General features: G+C 35.3%; 1 protein-coding gene across 29 annotated transcripts in view; it reads right to left on the bottom strand.

Moving 5' to 3' along the window:
* Positions 1-1,653: 1,653 nt before the first annotated feature.
* Positions 1,654-15,232, bottom strand: part of ppip5k1b (diphosphoinositol pentakisphosphate kinase 1b) — a 34,295-nt gene continuing 20,716 nt past the window's right edge. For 16 of the 29 annotated variants that reach the window (XM_079604585.1, XM_079604578.1, XM_079604600.1 and 13 more), the window contains 5 exons: positions 13,780-13,887; positions 12,080-12,142; positions 6,276-6,413; positions 4,637-4,750; positions 1,654-2,463 (listed from right to left, as the gene is read on the bottom strand). In XM_079604585.1, coding sequence (XP_079460711.1) covers positions 2,369-2,463; positions 4,637-4,750; positions 6,276-6,413; positions 12,080-12,142; positions 13,780-13,887 — 518 coding nt within the window. In that variant the 3' untranslated portion in view covers positions 1,654-2,368. The remainder of the gene's footprint in view (positions 2,464-4,636; positions 4,751-6,275; positions 6,414-12,079; positions 12,143-13,779; positions 13,888-15,232) is intronic. The other 13 variants (XM_079604595.1, XM_079604594.1, XM_079604587.1 and 10 more) reach the window with 3 other exon arrangements.

Here is a 15,232-nt window from a genome sequence, read left to right as displayed (position 1 = left end):
TAAACCATGACCATTCGAAAATGTGACTGGGTTTCTAAAGATACAAAGTCTAATGCAAATGGGTGAAGTGTTCCTTTAATGTCATTGACAAATTACAAAATAACTTTTTTAAGGACTTATTTCAAAATAACAATTTCACTCTGGAATGACTGAAAGGGATTTTTGTTCCAGTTTTCATTCCTTGTTTCACGGACCAAATGACATGGCATTGTTGTGGGAACATTATTTTAAAGTTAGGGGAATATTAAAATAAAGTTAGAATAACCTTAGGGGAACGTTAAAGTAACGTTATTCTAAAGTTAGGGAAACATTAAAGCAACGTTATAATATTGTTAGGGGGACATTATTTTAACGTTAAGTTACAGCCTTGTTAAAATAACATTAGGGGAACGTTTAAAATAACGTTAGAATAATGTTAAAGTAGGCTAATACACTGCGAAATTCATTGACATTTAGGCTACCATTCACTTAGGTATGAATCGGAAATGTTTTCTGAGGAAATCTGGAGTTTATGTCGATAGATGTACTGAATCAGTCTTTTATGCTGCAAAATATAGGCCTAGTTAAAAATTGGACATTAACCACGTTCTTTTAAGTCTACCAGTGGGAACTTTAAACGTGGTGTTGAGGAGAATAGCTGCAGTAACCGCTATTTTTTTTATTCACGTTAGTTTGTCAAAGGACAGGACGCTACATATAATTTTGGCTACATATAAGATTTTGCAAAAAATAGGTGTCCTCAATGATTCATGTTCTTTTCGACAACAAAGCACATGAGTGCGACGAGCTCGAAATAACGTAGAACATTTCCGATAACACCTGAAGGCAGCTTTCAACAGTTTCTCCTCCTCTCTCTTAACACAACGCCATTACCTCATATTAGCCTAGGCTACTAACTGAACATCCACAGTCCTTTCAAAATCTCTTGGCAGGAGCTGAAGTGGTTGTAAGCCTCTCAGTCTCCGGGAACCGGCCGATGACACACTTCTTAATTCGCGAGCTCACCGTCGCGGAGTACTGGACTCGAGCTGTTGCTATGACGATGCCTTTTATATTAGCCTACCAGTAGGCCAGATTTTAGGGCAGAGAGGTGGGAGCAATTTATTATATTGTCTTTCAAACCTGATTAATGGCCTCGATAAACTGTCAGAATTTATATCACACATAAATTGTTAAATTAATTATGCAGCTACTATGCAATTCAAACTAGGCAAAGTCAATATGCATGATATAAATCACTTCAAAGACCCGATTCTGAATTTTATTTCACTACTCCACTCCATCGGGTCCCTCTGGGAAAATATCCGCTGGACGTTAACATATGTGTCCCCACATGAATGAAAATGAGCTAACAGTATGACTTCATCTATAGCTCCTGCCTGTGATGACTTCACACACACTTTACTTTGCAGTCTCACAGTTGAAGTCAATAAGCAGATGAGAATCCGTCCCTATAGCAACACAGCAGCACAGCTGAGGGCAAAGCATGAGTCATCATTATTGTTTTGCATCACTCTCTTTGAGACACACCACACAGATTGAATTTTAAAACTGCATTAGGTCTGAGAGACCAACAAATCATTCCAGGTATAAGTCAGTGATTCAGTAACTCTGAAGCCTTTCATTCATAAAACATAATACCGCACACAAATACACATTACAGCAATTTTATTAAGTAATACAATTCTCTAAAATTAAATATACCCATTTAAACTTTACAGCGTAAACACAACAGCAGATTGCAAACAGCTGAACATTCTCGAAAAAGTCTATTGCAGCTCATTGGGCACACATTTATTCATTCCCAAACAATACCTTTTGGATTTCATAGAGTAAAAATACAGCAATTTTCTTTTAAATCTGAAAATAAATCATATGATCAAACATCTAAAAAATATAATAATCATAAAACAATTCTAATATACACAAACCAAAGAACAGTGGTAGAATGAAATTGACTCGACTGGATCTGATTAAATATTCATATTTCGTGTGGTCTTATTGGTCTATATGCTCCTTTGGGTATTTATTCGAGTTGCATTATTCTGTGCCGTGTAATTACATTGGTGTGGGGTGACAAAAAAAGAAGCAGAAAATTACTATTGTCTGTAATGTCTCTGTCTCTCTGCGACTGAATCTGAATCATAATTACTATCTGACTCCAACGGAAGAGCTAATTACTGGTTCCAGAGCTGTATTTGCTGACAGATCAAACTAACAGCTGATGAATCTCGGCCACAGTTACTCTGTATCGTTCAGGCAGAAGTGCAGATAGTACGATATTAGCAGCTTACAAGTTATAACCAGGACCATATCAATCTTAAAGTCGACCTTTCTGCAAAACTGATCAAAAGTGTTTCCGAGACATCTACTCAGTGTTGAATCCAAAGTTGGATGAAGACTCTGCTACAGATGGAGACGATGGCCCGGCACTGGATACCGTACTGGAAGGGTCACCGGTGTCTGCACACACAAACATACACAGAGTTGCATGAAAGGGATTGCAACAAACATCTTAACCGTCACTCTTACCTACAAGTGTTTATACTAAGCAGTTACATATCTGAACATAATATAATAAACGTTATAATATAAATGAACATAATAAACTGAACATATCGGACCACTGACTTTTAAACAAGTTTAACATTTACGAAACTAAGCAGCTGTACTACAATATTTGAGTTAGGGAGATTTTTTTAATGGGGATTGACGGACGACAGAGCATCGTAAAATCCGAGCACACTGTTTCTATGAGTGTACACACACCGCCGGCGTCCAGCTACGACAACGAAACTCGTAGTTTTTGTCCTCGCGCATCAACGCCACTGTTCCTGTACGGTGATTAGATTCACTGATTTTGCCGCCTTGAACTTAAGCACGAAAGTACAGAATTATGCATCCTGTGTTCGGTGCCTAGTCCTGTGTGCTAACCGGCTGTACACTACTGGAAGCAAGAAATCTAAACCAAACTGGTACAAGGACAAAAAAACTATTCTTTTAGGGGACAGGGGAAAACACCCAAGCCTGCCGCTATAAACAGTTGATTTTTACAGAATTGGTGATTTGTAGTTTTTGTCTTTTGAAGAAAATATCCTTTAAATGTTGAATCATATTTATCCGTTTTAATATTTTTTTCTTTTGAATAAAATGACATCTAATTTTAATAAAAAAAACATATTTTAGTGTATGAATGTGCAAAATTTGACCAAAACATTAAAACATATATTTATAGACTTCTATTGAAAAGTTTGGGGTTGTGCTCTTATGCTCATCAAGGCTGCATTTATTTGATAAAAAATATTGTAAAAAAAAAAGAAGAAAAAAAAGAAAGTTTTTGCATTCCATTCTAAATAAAAAGTTCCAAAATGTACACAACTTAAAAAACAACATCACATAATGTAAAGAAGTGGTCACAGAATAAGACTATGTGAATAACTAAATTTTTACAAAAATGTCAGATAGAACCTTATAATTCCAAGGGGACGAATTCTACTTGGTACTGCTAATGTCACAGTAATTTACACTTCACATGATATCATTTTATAAGTTCTTTATTTTCATTATAGAATGTTAACATGTTTTAATGTTTTAAAAAAAAAACATTATTTGTCATATACTGTATTTTATTGCCGGTCCTCTACTCCCAGTCTGTCTGAAACACCCTAATTTCTACAAAGCCCAGAGTGCTCTGATTGGCCAGCTGACCCAGTGCATTGTTATTGGCCAAACACCTCAAGCATGCGTCGGAAATGTAACGATCCTTACCTTAATTCAAACACAGCGTATCCACGACATGATGACAAAACTACAATTCACTGAAGCCTTGTCTTCTCTATTTGCGGCATTATGCTAATATTTCACATTGTGACTTGGACGTTTGAGGTTATAATATCTGGACTTGGATCGAAGCGTTTGTGAGCTTTGTAAATTTGCAGATCTCATACATGCACAAACAGATACATTACACCTAAGCAACAAGAAAACATTAACAAGCATCATATGACCCCTTTAAAGCACACTCAAAATGAATCTTATCTTAAAAAAAAAAAAAAATGAAGTCAGCCAAACCAGAACCTGTTGGCAGATTCTAAGTATTTGTTTCATCAATCATCATTCACATGACCGCATTTATATAACCGATAACCTGCTGTATTGTCCTACATAAAGAGCCTCATGGAACTAATGTTATGAAACCAAAAACAGAACAATTACACTATTAATCTAAGAGATACATTTGTCTTCCAGCATGTTCCTGGCCCTGCTTTCACAAACAATGATATTATAGTAAATGGGTTACAAAGAGGCAGACATAGCAGTGACTAACGCAACCTAGATTATTACTGAAAGCTGCTGCTAAAGCCCAGACTGAACATAAATCACTAAACTCTCAGGGGAAACTCTGCGGCATTAAAAGCCAACAGTAATCATCTAAATGGCAGAGTTAAAAAATAGAATAAAACTCGATGACTTATCTACTTTTTGCAGCAAATACGGGGTTTCACATCTCGTCTAATAAGAGTGACCATTGAAAGTGCCCTCAAAGTTCCTTACCCGACTAAAAAACGCACTGTGGAGGACGGTTATGAGATGGCGGTACGTTGATATATATCATGGTAAAGTGAGGTATACTCACACCAGATGGGTTTTGCAGCCGGTTGGTTCGGCTGGACCGGGGTGGACACTGGGGTCTCCTGACTATCAACATCTATGGATGGCTGGGAGTGTGACTCAAACATGGCAGACAGAGCTAAAGAGAAAAGAAAAGGATATGTGATTTGTACACTACCGGTCAAGAAACATTTCTTGTTATTATGTAACATATAATATTATTATATTATAATATTATGTACACTTTACAATAAGGTCTCATTTGTTAACACTAGTACACAAACTAAAAATGAGCAATACATTTATTACAGTATTTATTCATCTTTGTTAATGTTAGTTAATCAAAATACAACTGTTCATTGTTTGTTTAAGAAGTATCATTGGTGTAGAAGTATTGTTCATTCTTAGTTCTTGTTAAATAAAGTTGTTAACTAATGAAACCTTATGTAAAGCGTTACCGAAATGTTCATATTAGACTGATTACTGAAGGATCCTGATTCTAAAGACTGGAGTAATGATGCTGAAAATGTAGCTTTGCATCACAGGAATAAATTACATTTCAAAATATATTACAATAGGAAATAGTTATTTTAAATTGTAAGAATATTTCACAATATAACTGTTTTCATTGTAATTTTGATCAAATAAATGCAGCCTGATGATGCAACCCTATAGTGGACATAAGAGACTTCTTTCAAAAACATTTAAAAATTCTTAAAGGAGAACTCCGGTCAATTTTAACATTGAGCTCAATTTTTAGTAAATTTGGAGTGCTGTCAATACAGAGAACAACGACAAAAATCGGTGTTGCCTACACCGTGTTATCCTATTTTTAAAATTTACACCCTATTGACTTGAATGGGGCAAGTTTTAAACTTAACCAGTTTTTAGTCTTATCATCCTTGATGTGTCATTACAAGTGCCCAGCCATGTTGAGTGATTCCTTCAGAGTGAACACGAGTGAATCTGACTGCAGTAGATGTGAAAGATATGAATAAAAATGATGTTATATCAGCCAGCGCAAATACCTGTATTTAGTTCCTGTTTTCGGTGGAAGTCCAAAGTAGTCGATTGTCGAGTTCACGCGCATAGGTTTAGTTACTATGATCACGCGCGTGAACTCGACAATCGACTACTTTGGACTTCCACCGAAAACAGGAACTAAATACAGGTATTTGCGCTGGCTGAATTAACATCATTTGTATTAATATCTTTCACATCTACTGCAGTCAGATTCACTCGTGTTCACTCTGAAGGAATCACTCACATGGCTGGGCACTTGTAATGACACATCAAGGATGATAAGAGGCTAAAAGCAGGTTTAAAACTTGCCCCATTCAAGTCAATAGTGTGCAAATTTTAAAAATAGGATAACACGGTGTAGGCAACACCGATTTTTGTCGTTGTTCTCTGTATTGACAGCACTCCAAATTTACTCAAAATTGAGCTCAATGTTAAAATTGACCGGAGTTCTCCTTTAATTATTCCAAACATTTGGCTGGTAGTGCATATAGCTAAATGCCCATTTTAGATTTAGGGGGCATTTGGTGTCCAGTCAGTGTAAATTAATTATAGTTTATGTAAAAGTGATCAACATCCTCGTTTAAATTAGATTTAATGATTACCAAGTGTAATAATAAACATGAATGTGTCCGTCCACTTACATTTGAGCCTCTTGAACTGTGCCTGACTCCCGTTCTTGCACAGCGCCGTGAGGAACTCGTCCACCTGCTTGAGGGACAGCGAGTTGTGGAGGGTCTCCAGTGGATAGATGGAGGGCACCAGGGAGCAACCTTCAAACCCTGTGGCAGATTCCAAATTCAGTGGCAGCCATCATTACAGATATCCCACAGACACTGTACACGAGACAGTCAAGCCAACCTCATGTAACCTACAAACCCTGTATGGCCACACGAGCTCCACCCAACATCATTTAATCATTGGGTCTCCAGAACTGTTTTTAGGGGACAATTTCAGCCCAAAATCTCAAAGATGTAACAACAGCACCATGATGCAACTGAAATTGCGTTCTACCATGTTGTTGGCTTTGGACGTGTTTGAATCTTCACAATTCATTAGACGGAAATTAAAACAAGTTCTAGAACTTTGGTCTACTAACAAAGTGTTTGGCATCTCGTGTGCTGAAAGAATGAGAATGAACTGCTGCAGACTAATAAAGCTTTACATGTTTAACGAACCAAAAAACGCTGGAGAAACAAACTTTCATGACACTAATACAGTCGACTGAAACGAGTTTATCACTTCTTTGTTTGCTAATGTGTTTAGGTTAGCAGTAATGTAACTAGATGATGATAGAGAAAACATTTCATATTGAAGTGGCACTTTTCCCCAGTTTAATTATGACAAAAAAAAAGAACATCCTCAACCTAGAGGCAGTTTAATTCAGCACTTCATATGATAAGGGAGATTTGCATATTGTTAAAAAAAAGAAGCTTTATTTATCTCTTAAGCTGGGTGCACTGTAATTCTTGTCTGTCCTTTACAATGGTTGGTTATCAGACTGAACGGTGTCCTCCAGTGAACTGTTAACTTGAGAACTTCAGCAAGCGGATCGTTCAGTCAGTGAGTTATGAGCTATTTTGTGTTTCCAAGGAAGCAATCAATTGTGTCAGGCTGATTTGTTTAGCATAGCATCTAGTCATGCTGTTTGTACACCACATATGGCAACATCTACAAGCAATAAAAACAGTTTGACTTCTCTGCTATTTTTACTCCAGAAGAACCAGAACACTATGATGTCAGAACACTAAATACAAAACCTTAGAATGATTAACACGCCTAAGCAAATAAGTGATGCACATTCCTGTTCCTGACACGTTGCATATTATATATATATATATATTAACTTATTTAATATATATAATTTATGTATAATATATTAACTGCTTTCTATTTGAATACAGTTTAAAATGTAATTTATTCCTCTTATGCTGAATTTTCAGCAGCCATTATTCCAGTCTTCAGTGTCACATGATCCTACAGATCTTTTGTAACATTATAAATGTATTTTATTTCACTTTCTGACTTCAATTTGTCCATGCTGAATAAAAGTATTAATTTCTTTAAAAAATGCTATATATATATATATATATATATATCAAAATGTCATATTGAACATCAGTGTTGAATCATAATTCATGTTTTACCACTTAATAACAGCACTGAAGGCCTCTTGTGCCTAATTCTTTGTTCTGTTGTGGGAAATGGTAAAATTGCCTTTTTCAATTAAGGTAAGTACTCTAAAAAATGTGTAAAAAGGTGCAAGATGGCTTCATAAGAGCATTATACTTACTCTATGCAGCCGTCAACATAAGCAAGCAGTCTTCACATTCATCGAGCCATATGTACATGCATGCGGTAAGAGAAGAGGAACAGAGGTTATGAGGTGTTATACAGCAGAAAGAAAGACCACTGAGTGAAGAAAAGAAGTCAGATAAAAGAGCAGAGCAGATACTGTAACACTATGGCATAAGCTGAAGCCTCACACTTTGTTGCACGTTTACATCAAAAATGGACTAATAAGACCAGAAGCGGGGGAATGACCAGAGAGGCATTCTGGGGGTGTGTGGCCAGCACAGAGCGTGTGGGAGGAGCAGTGGTGTAGGTGGGCAGCAGAGAGCCCAGCTCACAGCTTTACCACCTGATGCTCATCTAAGAGCGCTGAGGGAGAGAAAGATGAAAGACTGCAAGCGGTGAAGGTTAACAACAAATGTCTGCAGAGAGGAATTCTGGGAAGGTAGAGGAGAGGTGGGAAGCTAAAGAATCGTGTTAGTTTAAATTAATAAATAAACAAACAAACAAAAAACAGGAATTATGGGAAGATGGAGCGTGGAAGGTAGGGATAGTTTTCTCGTATTTCTTCCCATTACCATGTCCCATTAGGGGCACCGTAGGAAGGTAAAGAGTACCGTATATTTTTTGAATGTTACAAGTAAATAAAGTGATACTGTAATTTTAATAAAATGGCAAGGACAGGAATTTTGAGAAGGTAGAGTAGAAGAGATAACGTAAAGAATAATGTCGGTATTATTCATTTGTAATACTTGAAGGAATAAAGAAAAACATTTTTAAAATCAGGAATTCTGGGAAGATGGAAATTTGAAGGTAGTGATAGTTTGACAGACAGATAGATAGAAGGTAGAAAAGTAACATTAATTTCAACAATAATTATAAATAAATTCAACGTTTCAATTGAATAAAATCTTTAAAACTGTTAATTTTATAATTAATCATTGAAGATGGGGAGTCAGATTCATACGCAGAATAATTCATAGTAACAGGAGGAAGAGTGGGAGGGAGAGGGATGAGGTAAGCAAAGATGTGGCAGAGATGGAGGAGGGATGGTGTGGGCCGCAGGGAAGCGAAGGCTTCGGGGATTGAGGAGGGAACTCAACACAGCAGGTTGAGGGGGAACAAACGGATGCCAGTTGGAGGAGGAGGAGGAGAAGGAGGAAGAGAGAGGCACTGCAATGAGGATCCACTGCCTTAACCCCTGCTGGGGTGTTTTTATAGGAGTGACTCAGCAATGTAATTGTTGACCTGAAATTAATGTTTTTTGTTTTGTCAGGACCTATTTTCAGAGGCAGTCCGAGTGCAATTACAGTCCATGTAAGAAGCAAAGCCTCCGAACACAGCCTGAAGATTGGGCGAAGCTCTCCGCATTATCAACAAATGTTCAACTTATGCAATTTCTATTTGAATGAAACATTTGAATATGTTTCACATAGCATGCAAAAACTCCTGAAGTTTGTTGTACTTACAAAGTCAGCGGCAACAAGCAGCAATAATCTTGACCTGAAGCAATTTTCCATGCACTTCTCTTCTATGAAAGCTAATTTTACACAATATCTATATAATACAAACTATTGCCTCTGTATTATCTACGGTAACTGACATACTTCATCTGTGTTTAGACTGAAAAACAGTCCAAATAAATTACGTAATATTGCCAATTAAAAATAATCACTATTATTTACATAAATAATAATGAAATTACAATAATTTCTAATAAAAACTGCCATTGACAGTGCAAAATGCTAATGATCACAAATTACAATTATTAATAGTTATATAAATAATAATATATCAAATAAATTACATAAATAGTGCAAAATGCTATTGATGTCAAATTACAAAAATGACTAATAATTATATAAATAGTAATTTAATAAATAATTGTTTTTAATTAAGTGACATCAACCGTGCCAAATGGTACCTAATTTAAAATGTATCACATAAATACTATAAATTACAAATTAATAATAAATAAAAAATGACAAAATTAACAATAAATGAAATAACAATAAATAAAAGTGCAAACTTCTATTGATGTAAAATATAATAATTATAGGTTTCCCTTTATTTTAAGTTGTCTTGTTACACTATTATTATACATTTAAGTATTGAGTAATATTATGTAACTACGTGTACTTACTGGAGGGTTAGGATTAAGTTTGGTTTAGGGTTAGTTGCATGTAATTATGCTTAATTCGTAGTTATTACTATAGTAACTACATGTAACATGTTAGGCCTATATAAATAATACATATAAATAAAGTGTTACATAATTATATAAATAGTAATTCAATAAAATGACACAATTGATCATAAATAAAATGACTGGCATCAAAAATGCAACACGCTTAGGTAGTCGCAAGCTCACAATTTCGCATTGAAGTCACAGAAATTCTGGATCCTGGGTGACTGTGCTTCATTTCTCAGGTTAGCAGCCCGCATCGGATTGTGTTTATTTAGTGATTTTACTGACTTGATCCCCTGCTTAAATGGGCCAGCCCTACATTTTTCTCACATTAAATGGGCAGAAGTGGTTTTTCAACAGTAGGGCAACAAGTTCAACTGCATCATCCATTACAGCCTGCAACTATAAATCACAATTCAAAACCTAGTCCTGATGCACTAACACTATATCAGTGGAAAAACTGGATTTTTCATTTGTGCTGACAGCATGTCAATAGACAATCTTCCTAAGTCTTGTCAAATATGTTAAAAGACTGGAAAAATGACTGACACGTGTTGATAGGGAACACATGGACGGCCTTGTCTGGGCTTTTAGATGTGTGGCCAAAATGTGTTTCCCTCAAGCAGTGTTAAACTGTCACATGAAATAAGCAGTGCTTGATCACTTTAGCTCTTCGCTGGGCTGTGTTGAGAAAAATACTTCAAATGTAACCTCACCAAAACCCAACTGAACTAGAGTCCCTAGACACAAACATAAAATGACAGAGAAAAAGGCTAATAAAAGTCTAGTGCTAAACATTTGCTTCATTTTATAAGGGCTCAGTCCATCAGCAACAGACTTGTTTGATGAGCAAACAAGGAAAGAGTATAATGATCATCTTAAACATTTTGTATCTCAAAAGGCAAAACTAAGCAAACATCCAATGCTTGGTAAACACTAACTGAAGCTTTGACACATAAATGCCAGCTTCTTCTTGACAAGATGAACAGGATAAGAAACAATCAATAATAAAGAGCATGCAAATATAATGACCCACATACAACATTCTGGTTTGTTAAAAAAACATTTTCATAAATGCCATTGCAATCACAATCAAGATAATGAATCAAGTAAAAAAAAAAAAAAGATGTTAACCCTCACCCCCATTAGCAACTATTATCACCATGCTAAGTTATTTGATCACTGTATCCAAATGACTACAAATATATATGAACACTGCCAAAAAAAGTATTTTTGTCTTGGTTTCCTTAAAATGAGACATATTTAATTGAAAAGCAAAACAAAAGATATTAAAATGAGTTCCCCTGAAGATCAAATGAAGCTGATTGGTCGGCTGGATCAGTGTGTTGTGATTGGTCAACTGCTTAGAGCTCGTTTTGAAAATGTGCATCATACCATTACAGCGAGTTCAAACAAACTACTAAACGCAACTCAAACAGGCCCAAGCCCCCCCTTTTTGCGTATACCTTGGGTGGTAATTTATTTAAATTAAGTGAAGTGTTCTCACTTAAAAAACTCAAGCCTACAATCGAGGCATTTCAGGGCGTTCAGAAACAGTGCGCACTGATATAGAGAAAAACTCCTTGACCTTTTTCATAAACTCTGCAACTATTTTTTGCACTTAAAGTAATGCATAAGTTATGTGATCATTAAAGCAGTAATGGTGGTGAAAGGGTTAACCATTTCTAAATTAAGTGGATCAACATGAAATGTGGTCACACAAACAACAATATATCGAGAGATATATTCGGTACACGACCCATGCATCTAGCCAATCAGAAGGAGGAATGATTTAAGCTGGGTGTGTCTTGTGAATTCAAAGGAAAAGGGTGAAGAAAAGCCTCCCTAATTTATGAAAAGAATTAAACAAAAATCACAAACGGTGCTAAATTACGAACGCTATGTTGAAAGCAACGGCAGAGGACATGCAGGAGAGTGTCAACAAAAAAACATGGACTCCAAACATACCATTAGTCGGATGCCTGGCATACGACACAGAAAATCTCTTTACTGGCGGCATAGAGAGCAGCTCTGAGGAGATAAAAGAGGCATTCGGCATTACTCGTGTCACTGTGCTCCTCGTGAGCTTTTGGTCTTAATCAAAACTACCAGCTTTTTTTTAATCCTCCCATCATCAAGCTCTCTGTCCCTCATAAAATCTTCTATAACAAGCAGGTAAAAGTATCAGTGGGGCCAGATGTTGCCCTTCAATGTAGGGATTGAGAAGCTCAAAAACAACAGATGGTCACCACAAACTATCCAGCATTCTCTGTGCTACAACGTCCTTTTGGATGCAGCATGACATGGCAGTATTTTGAGTGGTATTTCAAATGTCTTAAACGAGGTAAATCTAAGAGACACAGCAACACCCTGTGGACAAAACTGTTAATGCAGCTACCAAGGAGTGAGGGGAGAAAATTCATATACCGGTAAATAAATCATTTAAAAAATAAACATATATTGTTTATATATATGTTTATAACATGTAAATATATAAAATGCAATTTAATAATAATAATAAATTAATTCATTTAAAATAATAATGTCAATAAATCAATCAAAATATTATATTAATAATTCATTTCAAATAATGTATTTGATACTGACAAAATTAGGGAAAATGCATTCCTTTCCGATGTTCAGGTGAAACTTGAAAAATTAGAGTACCGTGCAAAGGTTAATTTATTTCAGTAATTCAAAAGTAATTGAACTAAAAGAAACTAATATATTATATAGACTCATTACATGCTAATTGAGATATTTCAAGCCTTTTTTTTGTTATAATTTTGATGATTATGGCTTAAAGTTTATGAAAACCCCAAATTCTAAATTAGAATGTTGTGAAAAGGTTTTCATAGCTGTAAGCCATAATCATCAAAATTATAACAAATATAAAGGCTTGAAATATCTCACTTTGCATGTAATGAATCTATATAATATATAAATTTCACCTTTTAAGTTGAATTCTTCGATATTCAAATTTTTCGAGTTTCAGCTGTATGCAGGACATTAGAGTGCAATTTCCAATAACGGTTTACAAAATAATCATAATATCCAGAATTATTCAATTAATCATTAATGATTGTGGTAAAAGCGTTTGGCGTTTGTTTTTGCCATGGACATTATCTATCGCAATCCATTAAAACACATTCCCAGAAGTGTCAGAGGATACTAAAATGTGTCATTTTGCATTAAACAGAAGGCAGCTTTGTGCAATTTAGCAAATTACTGAACAAATGTTTGTTTACGTGCACATGCAGCATGCAAATAAACAGTTTGGAGTTAGCAAAGGTGACATACGATTAGTAACCATATTTTTCGGTTACTGTGGAAACCTATTTCTTGAAGGGAGACCTTGATAAAAAGCAATGGTTTAGGTAATGACTTGATTTGGGATGTTTTTAAAGGCTAGAATAAAATTTCAAATATATTTTAAATGAAGTATGCTGAAACACAGTCACTAGGAAGGACAGTGTACAAGAAATGGTCTTAAAAGCAATGTTGAAAGATAATCAACCATTTTTGTTGCATTAAGTGAGGGTCTATTAAGTAAACGGGAATTATTCAGAATAATTGTCAGCTGGGACGTTTGTGATGATAGGAATCTTCAGGTCTTCTGTTGGGTGAGGTACATTATAACCCTGTATGTGTGTGTGTTTGGGACATACCGGCTTGAGAAGACACATTCCTGAGCGAGGAGGGCTTTTTGCGGGGAGCTCGTGTTAGGTCTCTCAGGTTGGGGAAGGAGGCACTGAAGAGGCCTGCACACTGGGAGCCTGCGAGTGGGAGGGAAACCGTGGGGTGGAACGTGGGGTGGAAGGGGGTAGGAAAGTGGTTAGTAGTGGTTAGTTTTCACAAGTGAACATGCAGCTTCTCATTTAAAGAAGTTAAAGGGATAGTTCACCAAAAAAGATGAAATGATCTGTTCTTTAGTTACTAGGGGTGTAACGGTACACAGAAGTCCAGTAGAGCCAATTACAGTTTGTTCCACCTAGCAGCATGTAGCCCCCCTGAAGTAGTTGGTACAGTACAGCCTTCTTTACCCCTGGTTTCACAGACAAGGTTTCAGACTAGTCCGAGACTAAAATACACGTTTGAGCTGTTTCAACCGAAAGCAACTCGCACTGATATATCTTGCTTTGTCTCATGATGCAGACCAGTAATGATTTTTTTTTAAATTCAAGTTTATAAAAGCTACTTAAATGCTCCAAGTGAACTAAGGCCTAATTCTGGCTTAATCTAAGCCCTGTCTGTGAAACCGGGCTGTAGTGTAGTAAGCAGTAAGAAGTAAACAGAATGCACTCTTGCATAGTTTTTTTTTTTTTTTTTTGTAGGGCTGATCAAAAACAAAAGGTATTTGGTCTCAATCAGCTACGAAACTGAAAAGCATCTCGTGTTATAAAAGTTTTAAATAAACAGAATACATTAAATAAACAGAACATTAAAATTAAATTTTAGGGCATAAAAATAAAAAAAATATCAGGGTGATACAACTATTAAAACAAAAACTTAGGAACTAAGGAATAAGTTATTGTCAAGAAAATGTAGTTTAGCATATTTGTTTTAAAGTATTAAAATATTACTATTAATTACTTATAAATCATTTGATTATATTATCTTTTTATATTTGATTAAGTATTTATTACTTAAAATATTTTTAATATTATTATAACGGTTTAAATATTATACATATTTGAAAAATAATAATTGGTATGCAGAAACATTTATGGGGGAAAAGAACATGACACAATCCCCTACTTTCAAAACTATGAAATATGAATTAATAATTCAGAATACGTATAAAATATTTACTCTAAAAAATATTTAAAAACTTTTGAAAATAATGATTACTGTAGAATATAGTAATTTTTGTATTACTTTTTACTTGATGGTTAAACCACAACATTTATGACTTTTTTAAAGTAAATTGATAAGTACTTACATTTGAATTTCTTGAAAATCATATAGATAAGTTTTAGAAAACCATTTGAATAGAAATAACTTTGCACAAGCATTTTAAACAAGATTGTTTTCTTCTTGACACTCTTATTTGTCATTGACCCATTTTGACATTCATTTTTGGTTGAACCATCCTTTAAACTTATTTCCAGGTGCACAGAC

Source organism: Phoxinus phoxinus (genome assembly GCF_949152265.1).
Source record: "Phoxinus phoxinus genome assembly, chromosome: 25".
NCBI lineage: Eukaryota > Metazoa > Chordata > Actinopteri > Cypriniformes > Leuciscidae > Phoxinus > Phoxinus phoxinus.
Note: the sequence above shows the minus strand (reverse complement) of the source record. Positions and strands in the feature narration are given on the sequence as shown.